The 23819-nt window shown below is 47.7% G+C and overlaps 2 protein-coding genes across 2 annotated transcripts; both read left to right on the top strand.

Moving 5' to 3' along the window:
* Positions 1-5937: 5937 nt before the first annotated feature.
* LOC139834953 (mitogen-activated protein kinase kinase kinase 18-like) lies at positions 5938-7466 on the top strand. The gene has a single exon (XM_071824880.1). It carries the CDS (start codon positions 6006-6008, stop codon positions 7464-7466), a length of 1461 nt encoding a protein of 486 aa, XP_071680981.1. The 5' UTR covers positions 5938-6005.
* Positions 7467-16468: 9002 nt separating this feature from the next.
* Positions 16469-17934, top strand: LOC127339217 (mitogen-activated protein kinase kinase kinase 18). Its single transcript, XM_051365096.2, has one exon. The coding sequence runs from the start codon at positions 16540-16542 to the stop codon at positions 17932-17934; it is 1395 nt and encodes a 464-aa protein (XP_051221056.2). The 5' UTR covers positions 16469-16539.
* The last annotated feature ends 5885 nt before the right edge of the window (positions 17935-23819 follow it).

The following is a 23819-nucleotide window of genomic DNA, read 5'->3' as shown; positions in this document are numbered from 1 at the left end:
ATTTATTTTTTTATCTATTGCCAGATTATGGATTGCTCCTAATAAGTAATAACCATGGTCATGTTAACATGATTTTGTCAGCCACGTTGTGGTGCCTTTGGTCTTACCGTAACGAGATATGTTTTCAGGGTAGGAGATGAAAAAAAAACATAAGGGGTGTATGGGACATATTGATCTCAAATATACATCGGTGGGCAATACTATGCAAGCCTGCTCCGGAAGACACCCTAAAGCAATACATCCAGGATATTTTTTCGATAAAGGAAATATATTAATATCAAGAGATACCGATTACATCTAGCTTCTGCAACAACGCACCATCCTAATGGCACTACGGATGCACACAACCAAAAAAAGGAAAAGAAAACTAAGAAACAAAAGTCCCACTACGACAACACCTGAATTACAAACTCTCCAAAAAACGACGCCTCCAAGAAGGAAACAGTGCTCAAACACCGTCGTCGCCCGATCAAAGATCTTGGGTTTTCACCCTGAAGATAGTCCCCACTCTCAAAACAATGCCTCCACCAAGGTCATTGCCAAGCACAACCAGTTAAGGCCAGACCTTGGGTTTTCACCCTGAAAGGTAGGACTCAGCACTTCACCTGTGTTGTCGCCCCCACTTTCATACCGCTACTGTGAAGCCCGGAACGCCAAGCAAGCCCCTCAACAGCGCGGAGACTTGAACCTCCCTTAGCTAGTCCTCCCCTCCGGCCTTCATGAAATTCTCTTCTTCCGACTTTCATCATGGATCCATAGTTACTTGATGTCAACACAGAAAAAGAGCTTCGCGCCGCTCCCTCCAGAACCAATCGGTCGGAATAAAAGCATGGGTGCGCACGACCAAATACCTCCGATCCAGCAAACTCCAGGCAAAGCACTGTTACATTCGCCGGTGGAGCCTTCCGGAACTCAACCCCCGGTCAGATCACGAGTCCAGGCCTTCGGTAGGTCCTCCTCTTCACGCAAGAGAGGCCCTAGGACCGCCGCCATTATTCAGGTCGGACCCCCACGTCGGCGACCATCTCGGGCTGGCCAATCCAACCCTCCACCGGCGACACCATCGGCGGCTTCCATGCTCCTCCATCTCGCCGCCGGGTCATGGTGATAGATCAAGGATCCACCACCACCAACCGCAGGCCGACCCTCTCCGGCAAAGAAGAGGGCCACCTCCTCCGTCGAACCCAAGGCTGCTGCCCCGGGCGCCCTCGTGTCGCGGAAGAATCCCGAGATCGCCTTCACGCACCGACGAGAGGCGGGGGGGGGGGGGGGGAGGGCATGGCGCAGACCGAGGGCCTGGCCACCGCCCACCACCAGCCCCTGCCGGAGTGCTGCTGGGGAGAGCCGACGGGAGGAGGGAGACCGCAGCGTAGGCTGCCACCGCCCAACCCACCCGCGCCGGCCGGTCCGCCTAGGGGACAGCTGCCGGGAGGAGGGGGCCGCAGTGCAGGCCGCCGTCGCTCATCCCATCCGATCCGCGCTTGCTCCGCCATGCGTCGAGGAGGTGGGATCCGGCCGCCGTTCATCACACAGCGACGAGGAAGGGCCCCAGCCGCCGCCACGCCCCGTGGGTCTTTGCCCCGGCGGCGCTACCGGCGGCGGCGGTAAGGGTTGGGAGGGTGGGGTGCGGGAGGGTTGGGAGGGTTTTTTGGTGCCTACATCCAGGATATGGAGCGCAAGCGTGAGGAACTCCTTCGGATAGCATGGTACTAGTTACACCAGGAGACGAGCTGACGATGTCGGTGCTACAGCGCCAACTGCTTCTAACTAACTGGTTCTCCCCTCCAATTGCCTTCTTCAACCCAATCCATGCCAGTAGCGGGTCCAAGCGCAAGGCGTCCTGATGAAGAGTAAAAGAAACATTGGGTCGGCTGAGCTTTTTAGCCTACGGTTTGGTTTGTTGTTCCTAGGTTGTTAAGGAAGTAACCTTGGTTTGAGAAAAATGAGAGAGGTAGCGGGCTTTGCCCCCCTCAATGTCATAAGCCGGTGAAGGTGGCTGTTTATACATCCAGAATATTCATGCCACTCTTTTCCTATGTTTCGCGCTTTCTTTTGGGGGGATGAAATTAGTGTAACATACTTGTAACTACGGAGTAGTAGAAAAACTCAGTTGCAACCCACTTACAACTATTAGAGCAAGTACACTGCAAAGCGCTTGCATAGATGCTTAAAAAGCCAAATCCTGGCCATGCAGAAACGTCGGCAGCTACATCCAGTTTTCTGTACGTCTTTCTTAAGCGCCGGACTCTCTCCATTGCATCGATGCCAAAAAAAAAGCTGGGATTCCTCTCCTAATTGCTGAAACTGCTGGGATTAATTTCCTAGCGCCTGAGATTAAGCGTCGCGTTGTACATGACCTTATATAACCACTTATCGTGTGAAACCCATAAAACCAAGGAGTCAACTAAGATTTAGTTAACCTGAGGCATCCAAGAATATCCAGTTCCATTATTTTAAACGCATTAACTTAACAAGGTCTAACATGTCCTGATAGCTCCTTATTCTCTCCTTTTTTATTTACTTCACGTACTAGGTTTAGTCAAAGTTAAATGTTGACCAGTTATATAATAATTAAGAAAAAGTCAATATCCATAATACTAAATACATATAATAAATACACTTTATGAAAATTATAATATGATAGATTTTATATTATAGGTGTTGATACATTTTTGTAAATATTTGGTTAAAGTTTATAAACCTTAAAGTTTGACCAAATCCAGGTTGCGAACAGAGGAAGTAAATTAGATCTTTCCTTCGCTGGAAGAGCCAAATGCCAATATTTCTAATTAGTTACACCCGCACCTCACTAGGGTATTTTAATAGGGCGATGCCTTTCCAAGGACAAAGATGAAAAAAAAAATAGATGGTCGTGTTCTCTTAGCTACTGGACGATCCTTAGAAACTACATTATGCATTATAGAATATGACTTCTCTTAGCATAATAATTTCTTGGTGAAAATTAATTAATCCTCATTAGTTGGTAGAGATTTAAAAAATATATACTACATTGTATAACTTAAGTCTAATACTTCCTCTAGACGACATGGCTGGACAAGGGAAGGCATATCTTTCTCTATCATTGTACATGCCTTGTAATATGTCGCACTTCCGAGTTAACAAAAATGTGAACTAAATCATGGGCATTGGTTATGTTGTATATTGTGCATCTACAAAATTTCTCCCCAAATATGACCATATGAAATGTGTAAAAAAAACAACCCTAAGCCAATGGTACATATGTCATTCACACATAATTTGTCCTTTTTTGTGCAGGACACACGTTAACATGTTTATGGACGGAAATTTATCGATAGACAAGATACAACTTAATCTTTGTTTATGATCTATTTACCTTTCCTGCAAAATATAATATAGACGCAACGCTTGTAAATATGTATATACACTCACATATATAAATGAACGAACGCACATCCTACATGTATGAGCATCTCCGAGAGATTAAAATTGAGAAACCAATTTAATGGATCTTGAGATCGACGATGTCACTAGAAACATCTTGTACTGAAAGAATATTCTGTACTTTCACAAGAGACGAAACATCAAATCTAGATGTAATCCCTAATAGACTGGGATGTCACTGCTGTCCTAACAAAGCACAGATTGGTTCACATTTTGGGAAAACATGAAAGTGCAGCGTGCGAGATGAGATGCGGCTGCAGCTGGTTGTAAATTTGAGCGGCCACGCGGGTATTATTCGTGCGACATGAATGGGATGCTGCCGCTGGTGCCTTCCCTTCCATATGTTTTCTGTTCTTGGTTGCAAGTTTGGTCCGTCAGAGTCTTGGTCAAGAATTGTTTCTAGAGATCCTAATCGAAATTGTTCTGGATGTATGGTGCAGATGCACAAGAAATAGTCAGGTGGCAGATAGTGGTACTAGACCATAATACAGGTACATCAGTGGACTTGGCAATGCCATAGTGTCAAGGTACCAACCGTGGCGACCAACTAATTTTCAGATGCACCCGCTGACTTCGACCCCCGTTCCGTTTACATACACACTGACGTCCACGCTGACGCTCGCCATCCATCCAGAACACCAACCAAGCACACGGCTCCGTTTCACATTAGTCGCTTCGCTACAATGTGTACGACCATGTACTAACAAGAGAACACGACTTAGATAAGTAGGAGTACCTTCCAAGAATCCTCCGCTGAAGGTCGTGCAAATCTCAAAATACTGTGGCGCAGCACATGTCGGCGCGGGCCAGAGGTGCCGGCTAAAATTATGTTGGTTCTCACACAGGTAATCCCAGAAATCAACTTCCGATAACAAAAAAAGAAGAGAAAACCCACAACTCGCGCATGAGGATTGTTGCACACGGGGACGTCCTGGAGCTGCAAGAGGTGCATGCCCCGAAAACCTCCTTTTAAGCCATGTGCTGATCAATCCTTCTACAAAATTACAAAATAAATCTGAAACATAATTGAAACACGAATATTTTGTGAAACAAACCCCAGGGACGTCATCAGTTTCATTTTTTATCAAAATGTTTTACAATATTTTTCATGTTTCACAAAAGTTTCACTTGTGTTTCAATTATTAGTTTTATATTAAACAAATGTCAAAAGCCACACTAATCTTAAAGCAGAGAGTGGATGGTAGATATGACACCGGCAGGTACCATTGCCTTTAAATTCGTTGCGTTCGTGCATGCCCTCCTACGGTGGCCGCGATGGCCCCGACGGGATGCCATGGTGCTGGTCATGTATGGTGGCGAGCGTCATGGAGCGGGTGTGATGATGTCTGGCTTGAGGATCTCCAGGGGGGCCATGTTAGGCCCGAACGACGAGAACGCGGCCACCAGCTCGTTGGGGCGGTGTTTGCGAGCACCACGCCCGTGCCTCCGGCGTCGCTCACCTTGAAGCCCTTATGGACGTGCACGGTTATGATGGGGATGAGGGGGGTCAGGAGGGCCTTCCCGACGTAAAGCGACACGCCGGTGTAGTTCCTACTGTCCCCGAGGACAAGTATGTCGGAAGTTGCGATCGAGGGTACACCCTCGGTGGTGATCCACGACGCCACGTTGGAGAGCGTGGACCTCCCGAGCCCAGCGTTCCCGGCATATCATGGCACCATGTTGTTCTACTCCGTGGCGGCCTGCGTAGTCAGAGAAGCCGTCGGCAAGCGAGAATAAGGGCACACCATCGCCATCGGCGATGGCGGTGTCCATCCAGGACAACACCTCGGCGAGGCTCGTGTCGTCTTAGCTCCTGCTCTCGGGATTTCATATCCGTTTGGCCATGCGGTGCGGTTGGCGGGGAATATATAGAGGGCCTTGGAGTTTATTTGTTTGCCATATGTGTAAGGTAACATTGATGTGATCTGGGGTTGTTGTGGAGTTGATATCGGCGCGTCCAATTGCCACCCTAGATTTTTGGTTCGTTTGGAGATTGCAGGCGCTTGTATGAGACTTACGATGATGTGGATTTTCTATTGATAATGTTAGTGGAAGCATTATGTCTATGCCGACGTTGATAAACTGTATAAGTGGATTGGATTGTCCAACTCTTTTTATCAGATCGGTCTTTGAAATAGTTTACTAGTGCATAAAGATTAACACGATGTTACGGTGATCACCGGTAAAATGCTGTAATAGAATCCGATTGGAAGACGACACGCGGGGTAATGAACGAGGGTGAGCACGAAGAGCGGTCAATCTCGGGCCGCACGTTCCCACACAAGAAACTCGATGCCCGTCCATCCACCGGTACCTCACGCCGCCGCGAGGGAAAATTACTCACTTCCCACGCCGTACTTCCTTTCTAATCCGCACGTCCCAATCGGACACAAGCCAAATACCTTCCATGTGGTGTTCTAAACTTGCATTCTCCCAACCTTAATTTTCCACTCTACTTCTGCAGCCCTATATATACGCTCGCCCGCCACAGAAAAAGGAACCCATCTGCACAAGCACAAGCTAGAGAACAGAGGACAAACCACCACATCCAATTCGCGACGACACAGAGGAAAGAAAAGAAGATGTCCATGGCTGTGAGCAAGCAATGGACGCGGCTGCGCACGCTGGGCCGCGGCGCGTCAGGCGCGGAGGTGTTCCTGGCGGCGGACGACGTGTCCGGCGAGCTGTTCGCGGTCAAGTCCGTGTGCGCGTCCGGCGCCGCGGCGCTGAGGAGGGAGCAGGCGGTGATGGCCGGGCTGCGCTCCCCGCGCGTCGTGTCCTGCATCGGCGGCCAAGCCGGGCGCGACGGGTCCTACCAGCTCTTCCTCGAGTTCGCACCGGGCGGCTCGATCGCCGAAGAAATCGCTCGCACCGGTGGCCTTGACGAACACACCGTCCGGGCGTACGCGGCGGACGTTGGCAGAGGCCTCGCCTACCTGCATGGCCAGTCCATGGTGCACGGGGATGTCAAGGCGAGGAACGTCGTGATCGGCGCGGACGGCCGTGCCAAGCTCGCTGACTTCGGGTGCGCAAGGAAGGCTGGCTGTGGCCCGATCATCGGCGGCACTCCTGCGTTCATGGCGCCGGAAGTTGCGCGCGGGGAGGAACAGGGGCCGGCGGCCGATGTTTGGGCTCTCGGCTGCACGGTCATCGAGATGGCCACCGGCCGTGCCCCATGGAGCGGCATGAACGGCGACGCACTCGCGGCGATGCACCGGATCGGTTACACGGACGCCGTGCCGGAGGTGCCCCAATGGCTGTCCGCGGACGCGAAGGACTTCCTGGGCATGTGCTTGGTCAGGCAGGCCAGCGACCGGTGGACAACGGCGCAGCTGCTGGAGCACCCGTTCTTGGCATCCGCTGTTGTGTTGGACACGAAGCTGGAAGAAGATGTCAAGGGCAAGTGGGTGTCCCCGAAGAGCACGCTTGACGCGGCGGTTTGGGAGTCGGAGTCCGACACTGAGGACGAGCTGTCAGCGTCGTGCAGCTCGGCCGAGAGGATCAAGGCATTGGCCTGCTCTGCCATGGCGCTCCCAGACTGGGACTCCGGCGATGGCTGGATCGACGTGCTCTCCGCGGCGCCAACTGACGCACAGGTAGTCGCGGTTGCAGTGCCAGCCGTCTCCACGACTGACACGGACGACTGGATCATAAGCCAAGAACCAAGCATTGCCATTGCAACGTGCGGCCTTCTCAACATCGCATTGGAGTACAGCATCGATGGTGCCGCCCTCAACATGGGAGAAGCCGATCATGGTTCAGTAGAGGGCGGCAGGGATCATCATTGTTTAGAAATCTCAGTTTACCACGAGTTAGCAGCATGTAAATTACTACAGTTTTGCAGCAGCAGAAGCGTTAATAATGAAGTAGATTTCGTTCTAGCACACAATCGTGCTCTGTTTTTACTGATCCTCCTCTGTTTCTCGTCTCACGTCTTCTCCTCCCCGTTGCGACACGTTGGATTAGCAAATTCTGAGCTTGGGCGCCACGCCGAAGGTTCCATGTCGGAAAGGATGGAGCCGACGCGGAAAGAGCAGACGTAGGAGCAGACAGTGCGGTCAAAAACCCGCCGGCGATTAAAGTATTCCGGCGAAAGGCAGACCTTTTCTTCAGCAAGTAATCGTCCAGAGGTTGCTTCGCCAGGTGGAGATCCATCCAGCAACGAACGAACCAAGGATATATATCCTTTACTCGCCGCCGCCGGTGTCCTCGTCGGCCCCTCTCGCCGGCGCGTGCGTGCACTCGTGGCCACCTCGGCAGCAAGCCACGACATGGCCACCACGGGAAACAGCTGACGAGCCGAGAAATGCTGGACGTGATTTTTGGATTAGCGATGCCTATGCCTATGCCTATGCCTATGCGTATCCTGTCTACTAGCCAGAACGCTCTGATCCAGCCAACGCGCGCACCACGGTGCTCTGCTCGTCGGCACCTGGTCGATGAGAGCGCGCGATCAGCGGCCGGCCGCGTATGCGCGTCGCGGTGCTCATCTTGCTCGGTCGCCAAGCGCAGCGCTGCCGTGCACGCCGCGTGTTGATTCACTCCGGTGCGCTTGTGTCGCTGCCTAGCTTTCCGATTCGATCTTCTGAAAAGAACTTTGTGATCTGTGGGCGCTTTTGTGCCTTTGTGTTGCTCTCGACAGCCGTCTTTCTCTAAACGCTTCGATGCCACGGCCCGCCTGAACCAATAACACTACACTTACGGACTGCTTAGCCTACAAAAACTTTACGGACTGATGTTGCCTGAATTGGTTGGCTGAAATTTTGTACCTACCTGAAAAATCGGACCACGTTCCCCTTTCCCACTTTACATGCAGTGCCACGACCTGAATCCGTAAGCAAATTCCGTAGAAGTTGTCCGTACGTGTAGTGTTACTCCGCCTGAATGGTAGAGGAATCCTGGCCGAACCGTCCGTACCACCGATCCCTGTCATAAACGTCGTCGAATTTCCAAAATTTCGCCGGAAATCGGTTTTTCGGTTACCATCGGGAAACTATGATAGGGACATAAAAACGTACCCATACTCACATAATTTGAACAAATTGAAAAAAAATAGGCTGAATTTGTTTTTTTTTTTTTTTGACAAATCTCATACAGGAATCCTTGTTTTTCAACATATCCAATAAGATGGTTTTTTAATTTATTGTTGAAAATGCAAAAAAAAACTCTTGACTCTTTTTTTAGAACAATTCATTTATAATAAGCACTCTTATCAATGTAAAATAAATAGGGTACATGCTCAACTAGGTGCAGAAGGGTAGATAGAGTGATCAAAATTTACTGATGTAGCTATTCATTCAATGAAGAAGAATTGGCATTTTAAAGTCGAAGGTTTTTCATATAGAAATACAAAAGATTTTTATTTTTCCTATTTAATTCGTCTGATCCGTGATATCTAATTATAACAGCTAATATCGATGGACTTTCGTTCATCTAAATATGTATAAGGGCATCATTTTTCTCTTATACACGATTATTAAATGATTAATGGTTCTGTAATATCTACGCGTAAAAATTTATCAAAAATCTATTCAGGACATATCCAGCTGCCTTAACAATGTTTTTATAACAATTTGTATTTCATTAGCTCATCTTCCAACCATAATTCTGAGCCACCCGCCAAACAAGGCTAGACTAAACTAATCATCATCTTAACCAATCCCCGATTTATATCCACGTTGGTGTCTCTATGGCTATATAAAGACGCAAAAACTAATTCTCCTCATCACTCCCTCCTACTCCCGGTGCTTCCTCCGAAAACATTGCAGACCTTATCTGCATTCCTTGTTTGCACTAAAATTAAAATTATCGGTCTTTTTTCTTTAGTGATTTACAAATGGATAAATTTAATAGTTTGTAGTACATATATTTATGTATATTAGAATTTCTCTGATCAATATATATGTTTATATTTTTATTTTTATATAACGGGTAACATTTTCATAATTGTACATGTCGTGATGATATAATATATGAAGACAAATTCATAGCACATAACTCAGGCTCGGTCGGATGAAAATGTATTTCAACTTATACATTTGTTTATACTATTGTTTTTTCGACACCCTAATGAGTCATGGAAAAAATATTATTTTTCTTCGTAAATAAGTTTTCCTTTGAGATAAAAATGACTAAGTTTACTCTTTATATATATGTAAAGAACTCCTAAGTGTCATCCACATATGAGTACTTGCGTATATACTTTAATACCATCAAATATCTAGATAGATATTCTAGGATAGATGAGTTCTTTACCAAATATTTATCACGCGGACATGGCAAACATTCATTCTCAAACCATAAAAAACAGCAAAACTGAAAATAGTATGTAATTTTTTGAGATTTATGAAGAAGCAGAAATCACATTTTAAAAACAAGTTATGCAGTCAGGCCCACCATGTGATGAGGCATCTGTTCGAGCTCGAGACCCATCTGCAACCACTGCAAAGAAAAGGAACCGTGTGTGGAGAGTGGACTAATAGAACCCGGCGACATGTGAACTTGGCTTAAGTCAGCATCTCATTGGCCCAGAAAATTTATGTGCGGTCCACTACTGCAGTGTGATGTACGTATGTCACAGTAAAATACATGTGTGGTCCTCCCCCGTCTCCCCCTCGCATCCTCTCCTCCCCTGCCACCTATCCATCCCCTCCCCTACCTTTTCCCGCGCCGCCGCCTGGGACCTGGCCGCCGCCGATTCTCACCGCGTGGTGCGCCTGCTGCTGCAGTTCCGATGAGGTCGCAGCCCGGGTGCGGGAGCTGCATCACGACCTTGACGCCGCCCGTCCCCGTCGCCGAGCTCGCTGAGCTCGGGCCACCTCGATGACGCACGTCCCCGACGCCGAGCTCGGGCCACGACGACGCCGCCATGTCCCTGATGCCGGCCCCTTCAACGCTTCCTCGACGAAGCCGAGCTCGGGGCACCTCGACGCCGACCGCCCCCGACGCCACGTCGACGCTGCTCGTCCCTGACGCTACATCGACGCCGCCCTGTCCCCGACGCCGGCCCCATCCCGAGTTCGCCTGGGTCGCCAGGTCGACGTCGCCCCGTCCATGACGCCGCGTCGACGCCGCCCCTATCCCCGACGCCGGCCCGCCGCAAGCTTGCCTCGCCGTGGAGGGCGTCGCGACAAGCGGCGGTAGCATGATGGCGGCGCGGGCTCCTCTGCCGTCCGCCCGCCCGACGGCCTCCGCGCCTCCCACCATCAGCTTCTCGCGCCGCCATTTGCCCCCACGGCCGCCCGTCGGATTTTGGAGCAGAGAGGTGAGAGAGAGGGGCGTGATTTGGGGGAGATGCGTTTGGCCCACCTGCGTATTGTACGGGAAGCACTATCTGTATCAGAAAATGAACAACTTATGTACAAGGCCCACCAAAACACCTGGACCAATGGTAGGCTGACTTACACCAGGAGCATATACCGGTCAGTTCAACGCTGCACTTTCCGTGTGGGTGGTGCTTGAGTGCTGCAAGACAAGCTACATGACCATCACTTGTATCTAATAGAGCAAAAAGAATGAGCAAGCTAACTAAAAACTAATTTATAAAACATGAATAAAAGAAAATTTCATGAGGAGAAATGAGAAGAGATTAAGAAGCCGATCTGATATTGTGTTCTGCTATGTGGAGTTATTTCAAAAATTAAATTACTGAAACTGCAAGAAATTATATATTTTTATTTGACGTTCCTAGGCGAACAAATCTTAGCGAAACCGGAAAGAAAAGTAGCATTCTTCAAGCTGTACGAACCTACAATGCAAAATTATATGCGTACCTCAAATACATATAAAAAAAATTCATTGAAATATTAATAACGAGCTTATTGTTTTGGACACGTACACGAAATCAGAATTTGTGTAACTACATTATGTCTTATCAGGGATTCAAGGTTCAAGTTGCTTCTTAGGGCGGGGGCGCTAGCAGTTATCTGGGGGCTATGGCTGAGTAGAAATGACAAGATTTTTAATGACATAAATTCCTCTTTGTTGCAGGTCATCTACAGATGTACAGGGATTCTTCGTTCATGGTTACCTCTTCAGCGCATGGATACTTTTTCCCTACATGGGTGGCAGCATAGTCTACGGATTGAAGCCCCACCCACACCTTAGGCGTTTTACGATTCATCGTTCCGATATGTATTTCGCCTAGTTATTTTTAGTTTGGCATCTTTTTTGGACTTGACATTCATAAACGGCTGTGTGCATCCTGGTTATGCAGAGGCTGGATGTAATTGCTTTCCTAAAAAATAATAAAGCATCCTTTATCGAAAAAAATTATGTCTTACAGTGGTCCGGTCTTCAAAGCAACATTTTTACTGTGAGTGTCTATTACAATGCATTTAGAAATAACAGATGTATGTCATGAATATGTTTTTTGAGATATGTCCAGGCATATAATTTGCAAGTATAACTATCTATTCATGAAGGTATTAGTAAATTCCTATATACATGTGATTTATGCTTAAATATAAGCGGAATCAAAAAAAAAATCCAGTTCCACGTGCATCCCTATGCCCACCAATCATTAGACCCATGATGATACGACATGAACACCAGGTGAAGGACGTCATCCTTTGGAGAGAGAGAGAGCGCAGGTGAGCATGATGAGCTTGGTGGCGTCAACGCAATGCACCGGCAGCCGGCCAATCATGAGTCGGTCGTAGTATGCAGTGAACACGGAACCATACGTCCGCACCTGATCTATGCTGCCGTATCTCGTCCGCACCAGCGGCGCCGAGATAATTTGCTCTATCTGTCCAGGCAACGTGGCCGCCGGCGCGCTGCCCACATGTTGAGTTCTTCTCCTGCTGTTCGTTTAAGGTAAGCCGTTGGTGCAGGTCCGGCACACGGGATATACATTGATCGACCGGCAAAGCTGACTTCACACTTGCCATCTCATCTCCCGCTGCTGGTTATTTCCGTTACTTTTTCGGGCACGCCGGGCTTCCATTGTTAATTCGACGTCCCAGTTGGTTACATTTTCTATTTTTAGTGTTTCGTTCACTTATTTTGAAACGTATCTACTCTACTTGAAAATATCTAAAACATTTCACATTTGTGTCTTTGTGAATAGAGGAACTGCTAAAACCTTTTTAAAGAAAACGTGGAAACTTCCAAATTGCCTCTTTTTTTTTTTTTTTTTTTTTTTTTGCACAAGGCTATATGGATTGACAAGTAAAAAAATGACAAGAGGTAGCCGCCTCATGCAACACATGACATCACACTGATGTGCCCGGATTATCACAAATAGTGTCAATCTGATAAGGCAGGGGGTGGCACAGTGGCGTGATGCAGGAGGTGTCGGTGCAAGTGGTGCCCGACTCTATGCGTGGCAGGCACGTGTGGTTACTCATGCAACTGCGTGCCAAGGCCCTGCAACTCGACCACCTCATGCAGCTCGGAGGCCTTCGCGGCGAGCCAGAATGCCTCCTCCTCGTCCAGCCCAAGCGACATGTGGGGGAGTTGACCCTTCATGCTCTCTTCCTTGGCTTTCTGCACCAAGTATGCGAGGTATCGTAGGTAGTCGTCAGTGTCGTCATGGACCTTCTCGCCTAGGATCTCTTCAGCAAAGAAGATCTCCATCTCAGTCTCTGGTGTAAGAAATTAGGGTTGGAAGTTCTTCAGTCTACCCTCTATTCCCCTGTCTTATCGGTGGTTGCGCTCACTATGCATATTGGGGCTGCAGGGTAAGGACTTTTATATAGACTCCAAATTTCAGATATTTCCATCTGTTTTCAGATAGGACTCGGTGACTTGTTAAACCGACCATAATTATTAACAGTCATCTATTAGTTCAACTGTTAATCAATTAGGTAATAAACATGCATATGTGAGTCATGCGCCGAGTTTGAATTCAAAATCAAACCCGCAAGCTTTAACAATCCATAAAACCAATCCTATGTACAACCAAACATTTCACTCTATATTGTTTCCGGGTATAATTCCAGTGTATTCATACACACAGTGTTCTAGTATAGTTGTATTGGCTCCCTTAAGCATATTTCTTTAAGTACGATTCCCACATCAATTGTTCCGTGTTATTTCCATGCGTGAATACTTCCACATTAAGGTTTTAATTTGGGGAGTATAATAATCTAGTGAACAAATAAAATATTGCAAGCCTCAAATTTTTTACATCTCCCATTCGGCTGAAAATATCCAACAAAGTGAATTCCCATACCAATAACGTAAAAAAAGATTACCTTCGATGGAGACCCCCTTACAAAGAAATAGCATCAGTAGAAAGTTGTGAGCGTCAAAGTATGATGAATAATCCATAATTCATTGACATTACGCCATAAACATATTTTTTCGATTCTGGTGATCTTTTCAAAATTCGCCTTCCACTTGCTAATTATTCTAGTAGCAAGTCTGAGTTAACATGCTAATCAAAATAGCAGTAATTCCAAGGTCATGGCTAAAATTAGGTCGCGCAATAATGTTAAAAAATAACTACAGGATGACATTTGTCTTCCATTTTATTCAGGAGTTCAAACTTAATTCCTCGTATCATTCTCTTTATTAAGGATAATACTCCATGTTTGCATGTTTCTATAGAATTTCTATGTAATTTCACTCCAAAATAGCCAAAGTAGATTTCCACTCTAGATAGAATCCTACTGGAAGAAGACCCGGGATATTACATAGTTTCCGACACATGGGATAAGAAGAGGCTGAGCGCGATTAGAGCATCTCCAGTCGCGTCCCCCAAAGCGTCCCCCAAAGGGATTTGGGGCGCGCCGGACAAAAAAAGCGTTCCAGCCGCGTCCCCCAAAGCCCATTTTTGTCCGGCGCGCCCCTATACGGTGTCCGGCGCCCCGAGCCCGTCCCCGTCCCACAGGGGACGCTCCGGGGACGCCGGACACAACGAAAAGCGAGGCGGGCTCCCACATGTCGGCGACTATTTGCATAAACCGTTGGTTCGCGCCTCTTTTCTCGTCGCTCCTTCCTTCCCGCACCTCCCACCCCACCGCCGCCGCTGGATTTCCCGGCCGTTTGGGCGTCTGATCTGTGCTGCGAGTCAGCACCGTTGTCGCGGCTGGGGCTCCCGCCGGTCGTGGCGCCGCCGCCGCGTCGCCAGCGCCTCCCAGAACGCGCCGTCAAATCCGCCCCACCTCCGCGCACAGAAGGTGCTCGACGACTTGCCAGGTAGGCGCGATTGGTCGCTGTTTGTTGCGTCGTCTGCCTCGGCGCAATTTTAACCATTGATTTTGCTTTAGCCATGGACAGCGACGATGAGATGGTTGCCCCTGGCCGGAGGACGAGCAAGCGTTCGACGACGACCTGCGGGAGCATTTGCTGATCATCGCGTCCCTCCAGGGCATGCTTGACGCTGAGGCGGAGAAGAGGAAGAGGCCGCGCCGCGGAGGATCAAGGCCGGGAAGAAGGAAGTCGAAGCCCCGGCAGAGGATGGAGGGGCATGCCATGCTGCAGAACGACTACTTCGCCGACGGGGCAACACATGCCGACAATTTTCGGCGCCGGTACAGGATGAGCAAGGGCCTGTTCATGAATATCCTCCACGGCGTTCGAGAGTTCGACCCCTACTTCAAGCTCAAGGTCGACGCTGTAGGCGTTCTCGGGTTCTCATCCATTCGTAAGTGCACCGCCGCCATGAGGATGCTTGCATACGGAGCACTGCCGATACACGGGACGACTACCTTCGCATGAGTGAGTCTACTGCCATTGAGTGCATGTACAAGTTTTGCCGAGCTGTGGTGGGAAAGTTTGGCAAATACTACTTGAGAGGGCCAACCGAGGAAGAGATCGCAAGGATCATGGCACAAAATGCTGCCAGAGGATTTCCCGGAATGCTTGGAAGCATCGATTGCATGCACGGGCATGGAAGAACTGCCCGTTTGCTTGGCAAGGTATATACAAAGGGCGTCATGGATATTGCAGTGTGGTGCTTGAAGCTGTGGCAGATTATGACCTGTGGATTTGGCATTCTTTCTTTGGCATGGCGGGATCACACAATGACATCAACGTGTTGCAGCGGTCTCCGGTGTTCAGCAGACTAGTGGAAGGGCATGCTCCACCATGCAACTATGAGATCAATGGCCACCAATATACCAAAGGCTATTATCTAGCCGATGGTATATATCCAAAATGGGCCACTTTTGTCAAAACAATCTCGAATCCATCAGGTCTGAAGAATTCTCACTTTGCTACACGACAGGAGGCTTGCAGGAAGGATGTTGAGCGGGCATTTGGTGTGCTTCAAGCACAATTTGCCATTGTCCGGTACCCTGCTCTAAGCTGGTCTCACGACCAAATGTGGGAGGTGATGCAGGCTTGTGTGATCATGCACAACATGATCATCGAGGATGACCGCAAGAATCATGTTAGGTCACATGTTGGTCCCTATGAGTGTCAAGGCCCTCTCGCGGAGGTTGATCATGAGTTGCCTGCAGATTTTGCTGATTTTCTCGCCATGCACGCAGAGATCCGTGACAGCAATGTGCATGAGCAACTTCAAGCTGATCTCGTTGAGCATTTGTGGAGGATCAAAGGAAATACCGTGGCACCTTGATGTATCATCTAGCCCTTTTTATTATATTTGATTACTTGTTTTATTGTTTGTTGTAATTTAATTTCAAAACAATCCTCGAAAACATTTTTTTTCATATGCTACATTTGATATAAATGGTTTATGTGCTAAAAAAATTATTTTAAATGTTTGGGGGCGGCGTTTGGGGGACGCGGCTGGGGAGCGACGTCCCCCAAACGCGGCACGAACAAAACACGTCCCCCAAACGCTTAATCCGGCGCGATTTGGGGGACGATTTGGGGGACGCGGCTGAAGATGCTCTTAGTGGTCAAGCCCGGGCCGCGCCACCGCCGCCGTCCGTCCATCCACCGCCGACGCGAGCGCGTGCTCGAGAAAAAAGAACTTTCTTTCCACGCCTTTTCGATTCCGTACTTGCTAATCCTAATCCCGACGTCCCAATCGGACACGCCAAACACCTTGCATTCCATGTGGTGTTCTAAACTTGCAATCTCCCAAACTTTTACACTCCTCCTTCTCCAACCATATATATATGCTCACAAGCACAGAGAAGAGAGGACCGACCAACACAACAGAAACCACCACATCCAATTCAGAGGAAAGAAAAGAAGATGTCCATGGCTGTGAGCAAGCAATGGACCCGGGTGCGCACGGTTGGCCGCGGCGCGTCGGGGGCGGAGGTGATCCTGGCGGCGGACGACGCGTCCGGCGAGCTGTTCGCGGTCAAGTCTGCGTGCCCGTCCGGCGCCGCGGCGCTGCGGAGGGAGCAGAGGATCATGTCTGACCTTCGCTCCCCGCGCGTCGTGTCCTGCATCGGCGGCCAAGCCGGGCGCGACGGGTCGTACCACCTATTACTCGAGTTCGCCCCCGGCGGCTCGCTCGCCGAGAAAGTCGCTCGCACCGGTGGCCTCGATGAATCCACCGTCCGGGCATACGCGGCCGACTTGGCCGCCGGGCTCGCGTACATCCACGGGGAGTCGTTGGTGCACGGGGACGTCAAGGCGAGGAACGTCGTGATCGGCGCTGACGGCCGAGCCAAGCTCGCTGACTTCGGGTGCGCAAGGAAGGCTGGCTGTGGCCCGATCATCGGTGGCACGCCGGCGTTCATGGCGCCGGAGGTTGCGCGCGGGGAGGAGCAGGGCCCGGCGGCCGACGTGTGGGCTCTGGGCTGCACGGTTGTCGAGATGGCCACCGGCCGGCCCCCGTGGAGCCGCATGGCCGGCGACGGGCTCGCGGCGATGCACCGGATAGGATACACTGATGCCGTGCCCGAGGTGCCACAGTGGCTGTCCGCGGATGCCAAGGATTTCCTGGGATTGTGCCTGGTCAGGCAGGCCGGTGACCGTTGCACGGCGGCGCAGCTGCTTGAGCACCCGTTCTTGGCTTGCGCCGGCGTCAACACGAAGCTGGAAGAAGAAGTGAATAACAAGTGGGTGTCGCCGAAGAGCACGCTGGAGGCTGCGTTCTGGGAGTCAGAGTCCGACAGCGAGGACGAGCTGGCAGTGCCTGAAAGCTCGGCGGAGAGGATCAAGGCATTGGCCAGCCTCACCTCGTCGCTCCCGGACTGGGACTCGGACGAGGGCTGGATCGACGTGCTATCCGCATCGCCAACGGAAGCACAAGTAGTCGCAGTTGCCATGCCGGCCGTGGAGACGACCAACCTGGACGACTCGATCATCAGCCAAGAACCAAGCATTGCCATAGCAGAGTGCGGCAGCGCTCTCGACATTGCATTGGATTACAGCAGCGATGGCGGCGCCCTCAACGCGGGAGAAGCCCATCATAGTTCAGTCGAGGGCAGTAGGGATCATCAGTTTTTAGAAATTTCGGTTAACCACGAGTTAGCAGCATGTAAATTACAGTTTTGCAGCAGAGAAAGCATTAATAATGAAGTAGATTTCGTTGTCGCACACGATCATGCTCTGTTTTTTACTGCTCCTCTAGACGTTCCTGGGCTCACGCTTCTTCTCGTCCCCATTGCGACACGTTCGATTAGCAAATTCTGATTGATTGATGGAGGGTAATTTCTGAGCTTGGGCGCCACGCCGCCCGCCGAAGGTTCCACGTCGGAAAGGATGGAGCCGACGCGGAAAGCGCAGCGGCACAGCAGAAAGTGCCTGCGGTCAAAACCCGCGCCGGCGATTAGAGTAGTCCGGCGAAAGGCAGACCTTTTCTTCAGCAAGTAATCGTCCAGAGGTTGCTTCGCCAGGTGGAGATCCATCCATCCAGCAACGAAACCAAGGAAGGATATCCATCACCGGTGTCCTCGTCGGCCACTCGATCTCGCCGGTGCACGCGTGGCCACCGCCGCTGCAAGCCACGACATGGCCACCACGAGAAACTGCCGACAACGTCGACAGCCGGCGCCACGGTGCACGTCGATTACCGGCGCCAAGCCGTCCTAACTTAACTAGCTACGTACGTACGTACATACGACGCACGGGGAAATGCAATGTTTTCAGCATAAGCGACGCCGATGCGTATCGTGTTTAGCCAGAACGCTCAACGTGAGCAGCCGGCCGACGAGAGCGCGTGCTCGATCAGCGGCCGGCCGCGTATGCTCGTCGTGGTGCTCATCTGCTCCATCGCCAAGCGCACGCCGCGTGTTGATTCACTCCAGTCCAGACAGTCCAGTGCGCTTGTGTCGCTGCCGTGCTTTCCCATTCCATCTTCTCAAAAGAACTTTCTCATCTGTGGACGCTTTTGTGCCGTCGTGTTGCTCTCCATCGCCGTCTTTCTCCACTCGACGGGCCGCGTCAACTTTGGGCGGATCTTGCTTGGCCGTACAATCCATCCCTATCAATATTAGCTTAGAACTCATACTGTATAACCGTAGATATTACGGTGGAGATTCGTGCAATCTTTTGTACTCACCAACTTAGCTAGTATTGCTACTAAACCATGTACGGTAGACATAAAATTTGTATTATTCTCGTACCTTTCAATATAGGAGGGAGCAAATTTAATTTGTGTGTTTTTGAAAAAAAAAGGTTAGGTTGTCGAAAATGAAAAAAGCATAATATGAACAACTATAAAAGACGCTGACATAATTATACTGAGCACTAAGGACTGAGCCATAGAGTGACCCATAATATAATGGTCAAATTTACGAAATTTGGCACAAATATAACAAGTATTCACATAGTATGCACAAATCTAAAGAATCATGGACGAATTTATTACTCCCTCCCTTCTAAATACTTGTCAAAAAATTGATGTATTTGTATAATATGTTTTAGTGTGTAGATTCGTCAATTTTATTTTCAAAGAAATTTAAAACTCTTTAATTTGTAGGAAATTATATATTTTTATTTAACATTCTCATGCGAATAAATCTTAGCTAAACTTTAGAGAAAAAATTATCATTCTTCAAGCCATAAGACCTTATGTTTCATAGTTATATTTGCACTTTGAATAATTATAAATTTGTTCTTCATAATTCTCTTGGTGACAAACTTATTATTTTGGCATTTTGCATTGTGACACTATACATAACATGACTTACATCAGTACATTCTTCAAGAACCAACATTTTGACCGCCACTTTCTTGCAGCTTATAGAGCAACCTTTATAACCCAAATACTTTTTGAAAAATATAATAATAAATAACAAGTGTATAGCAAGATATTAGTAAATTCTTAGCTATATGCCCGAGCCAATTCAATCAGAGTTTTCGAGTACTCATTAAGCTCGTGAATTTCCACTTGTTTTTTCAACCCTAATTAGACCCATGATACCAACTGAACACCAAGTGATCACCCACGAGAAGAGCGTCACATTCCTTGGAGAGCGCGCAGGTGGGAGTTTGGTGGCTTCAACGCAATGCCTACCAATCATTACTCCCATGATACGAAACGAACAACCAATGATCACCCATGATCTATGGAAGAGCTATCCTCAGGTTCTTCGTAGACAGCCAAATTCAGCATGATGACCTCGTGGCCTCAACGCAGCAAGCAAAGCCATCAGCCAATGACGAGTCGATCGGGTCGCACCATGTGTCCAGATACTTGCAGCCCACCAAACCGCACCTGATATGCGGTGTCCCTAGTTGTAGCTCGCCCAAAATCGTTAGGCTAACAGCGCCGTGCCAACTGGGTTAGAAATTTATCCACGGGCCACATGGCTGCCCAAGTGCCCATGGCGCTGCCCACACATTGAGCTTCTTTTGTGTTGTTTGTTTAAGGTAGGTTGTTGGTGCAGGACCGGAACGGGATAAACAAGGACCGACGAAGCTGACTTCATATACCAAGTGAGGTGATCATCTCCGGCTAACTACATTTTTTTGCAATCTATAAAGCAAACAGTACATGGAAGATATACTTCCTTCATTTTAGAATAAGCGTTGCAACTTGATCTAGATTTGTAAGTATCTACCACTAAAATATATTTAGATATATATGTGAATCTATGTAAATCTGCGCCACTTATTTTAAAACGAAAGAAGTACGAGTTGGCTCTAGTGATTACAAAATAAAATCTAAATGAAACAAGCAAATCTTTGAGGATTTTAAACTCTTTCTTCTTTTAGATCTATAAGTACCAACGAACATTCGTCATAATTTTAATTCGGCCCGCAAAGTCAAGGCAACGTGCACGCATGTAGCCATTTAAGTAGTTGATCATATCAACAAGACCACCAACATCGCCAGGGAGAAGCAAACGAACAGCCTGGTCAACGTCACTAGGGAGCCGAGAGTACAAATTACTAGTATTGCAGACGTATCAGCCGGGACAAATATTGGGAGGAAAATCTCCTCGCGATAACCATGAGAAAACATCCAAGATCGATCTGGCGAAGTGTAGTCTGAAAGAACATACCTAGATAAATTTAATCTTGCAACATCACCACTAAAGGTGGAAAGGAGATCTCGTTGTTGAACGAAGTGCTGAACACCACTTATTATAGACGATGTCCTCTTAATTGTGGCGGAGGGGAACAAGAAGATGGCTATCAAAGTACTGACCTAATATATTAAAAACACTATTTTCATAAAACATCACACATAGATTGGTTTCCCACATCTCCCGATGCCAGCAAGACCAATCGAAGAAAGGAGAACCGATCTGCGGAGAAGAAAGTGGTGAAGATGATGCTAGGTTTTGAGGCGGCGCCGACAGTTGAGAAGCTGCTGGAAAGATGTAGACTTGATTAATTTCATAGCTAGCTAGTGTTGTTAATTTGCAGTAGACTAGTAGTCAATCCGTCGTGTAAAAAGGAAAGAAGCATCTTGCGAGTATTGAGCTAATGAATGATATATTTCCCACCCACTACAACAAGACATTATTTTAGTCTCGTAGAGACAATATCCTTACCTCTACGATACAACAGAGATGTTTGTTAAGTGCCACATAAGTGCACTTCTACAGGCAGTGTGTCTAGAACTAAAGGACACTTTCAAAAGAAATGTCTTTACATACTGTATGACATTTTGTAGAGGCACTACACATTGTCCATATTCAAAAAAAAATTTATTAAAACTATATTCAGTACATCAAAATAATGTAAAATGTCTCTACAGAATGTAAATATTGTCTCGAACCGTGTCTCTAGATGTCACCTTAAAAAATATCGTATAAATGCCTCGATATAATATTTTGCGATAATTTATAAAATATCTCGTAGAATGCCTTTAAAAACCTGCCGTTGGCAAGGTGGTGGGTCCAGGAGAGCCGACGAGCCGGCGATTAAAGCACTCCGGCGAAAGCCAGGCCTTTTCAACAAGTAATCTTCGAGAGATTGCTTCAACAGGTGGAGACCGATCCAATACAGCAACGAACCAAGCAAGGATATCACTCACCGGTGTCCTCGTCGGCCACTCTCGCCGGTGCGCGCGTGGCCACCGCGGCTGCAGGCCACGACACGGGCACCACGAGAAACAGCTGATAACGTCCAGAGCCGGCGGTCGCGGCCTAACTTAACTGCAAGTACGTCGGCAGCCGGCCGACGAGAGCGCTCGACCAGCGGCCGGCCGCTTATGCACGTCGAGGTACTCATCTGCTGGATCGCCAAGAGCAGCGCTGCCGTGCACGCCGCTTGTGTCGGTGCCTGGCTGTCCGATTCGATTTTCTTTCTGAAAAGGAGGAGCTTTCTGGTTCGTGGACGCTTTTGTGCCACTGTCTTGCTCTCGACCGCCGTCTTTCTCTTCTCGCTTAAGCTACGGGCCGCGTGAACCGCGAACGAATATTGCTTCGCCGGCCCATCCGTACAATTGATCGCTCTCAGACTCTTACGCCAGTGCTATGATCATGAAATTTCCGAAATTTTGTCGGAAATCGCTTTTTCCGTTACCGTCGGAAAACTGCAATAGGAACAAAAAAAAATACCCGTGCTAACATAATTGCACAATTTTAGAGAATTTCGGACGAATGTATTAATTTATTTATCAAATCGCAGGAGGTATTTGGCCGATATTTTCAGTATTTCATAAAACCGGATATACCGCTGCCCTCCATCGGTATTTTTCTTTACGGTTGCGATCTGCCTTTTTTTTTTTTTTTTTTTTTTTGCGAAAACGAATCTGCCATATTTGTTGTACGTGTAAGATTAAGTCGGCCCGCTGAAGTGCCGATTGCTTGCTTCCTTGAGATGAATGATCCGTACCAATCCTGCAGGGTTTTTCTGCTTCCTCCACGCTGTTTTGCAACGCCGCAAACATTTCACGGACCAATCTGCGACTCTGGGACGAAAAGATGGCAATGCAAGCCTGAGCCATCAAGCTCCGGGACGAGTTTGTGCATCCAACATAGACCCGATAATTTATCTGTTGAAGGCAGCAACAATTTTGTAGCATTAGATTGTGGTTCAACCGTGGTCTAGTGGTTCGCTAGTTACCGATCAATTAGCCGTACAAAACAACCAACTCGAATTGAATCTCCACGTGTTTGTCGTCTTGGTATTTCAAAAGATTTAATATTGAACAAATGAACATTGAACCATTAATCAATCATTAATGTTATTGGACAGCACCTATGTTCGTAAATTCTTAGTTGAGTTGGCCATCAGGTATCTATTCTGTTATATACTAAGTGCAAAATACGAGTGCCTAAAATAGAATAGAGACACCAGATTAATCAGCACCACTGATATTATCTCGTTAGTGTGATCGTGATGAGACCTAATTCTAAAGTCTGAGATCAACGAACATTCATCTATATATATGTAGAGGGCATTGTTTTGTCAAATATAAATAATTGTTAAATGCACAATCATCTTCCATCCACCCGTATACTATTACCAAAAGTATACTTATAGAAATATCTAATTGGCTAAACTCTCTTGAAGAACAATTTGTATTGCACTCGAGCCACCCGCTAAACCAACTAATAGTGATCAAAGAAATACTAATGCTAAATCTAACCCAACTCCATTTGATATCCACATTGGTTCTCGTGCTATACAAAGGCGTCAGTACCCGTTCTCCTCATCACACCCTATTGTTGTCGCCGCTTCCTCCAAAACCCTTCCAAACCATAGCTCTTTTCCTCGTATATACTAAAATTTGAACTTATCGCTCACTTTCCTTTGGTGATTTACACATGAATAAATTTAATAGTTTGTAACACATATATTTATATATATTTGAACTCCTCTGATCGGTATACTTAATTATATAGGTCGGGAAACATGCGCATAATTGTACATGTCGTGATAATCTAATTTATTAGGACAATATCAGAGCACATCACTCATTCTGGATGGGACAAAAATGTAGCCCAACTTATACATTTGTTTATATTTTTTTGAAAATCTGAATCAAGCATGGAAATTAAAATTATTTTCTTTTTTAAATAATTTTTACTTTTTAGATAAGATCAAATAAGTTTACTCTTTAAGGGTATAATATCTAAAGAACTCGCACGTCTAAGTGTCATACATATATGAGTGCT

This window comes from Lolium perenne, chromosome 1 (assembly GCF_019359855.2).
Source record: "Lolium perenne isolate Kyuss_39 chromosome 1, Kyuss_2.0, whole genome shotgun sequence".
Classification (NCBI taxonomy): domain Eukaryota; kingdom Viridiplantae; phylum Streptophyta; class Magnoliopsida; order Poales; family Poaceae; genus Lolium; species Lolium perenne.
This window is presented reverse-complemented; position numbering and strand designations above follow the sequence as displayed.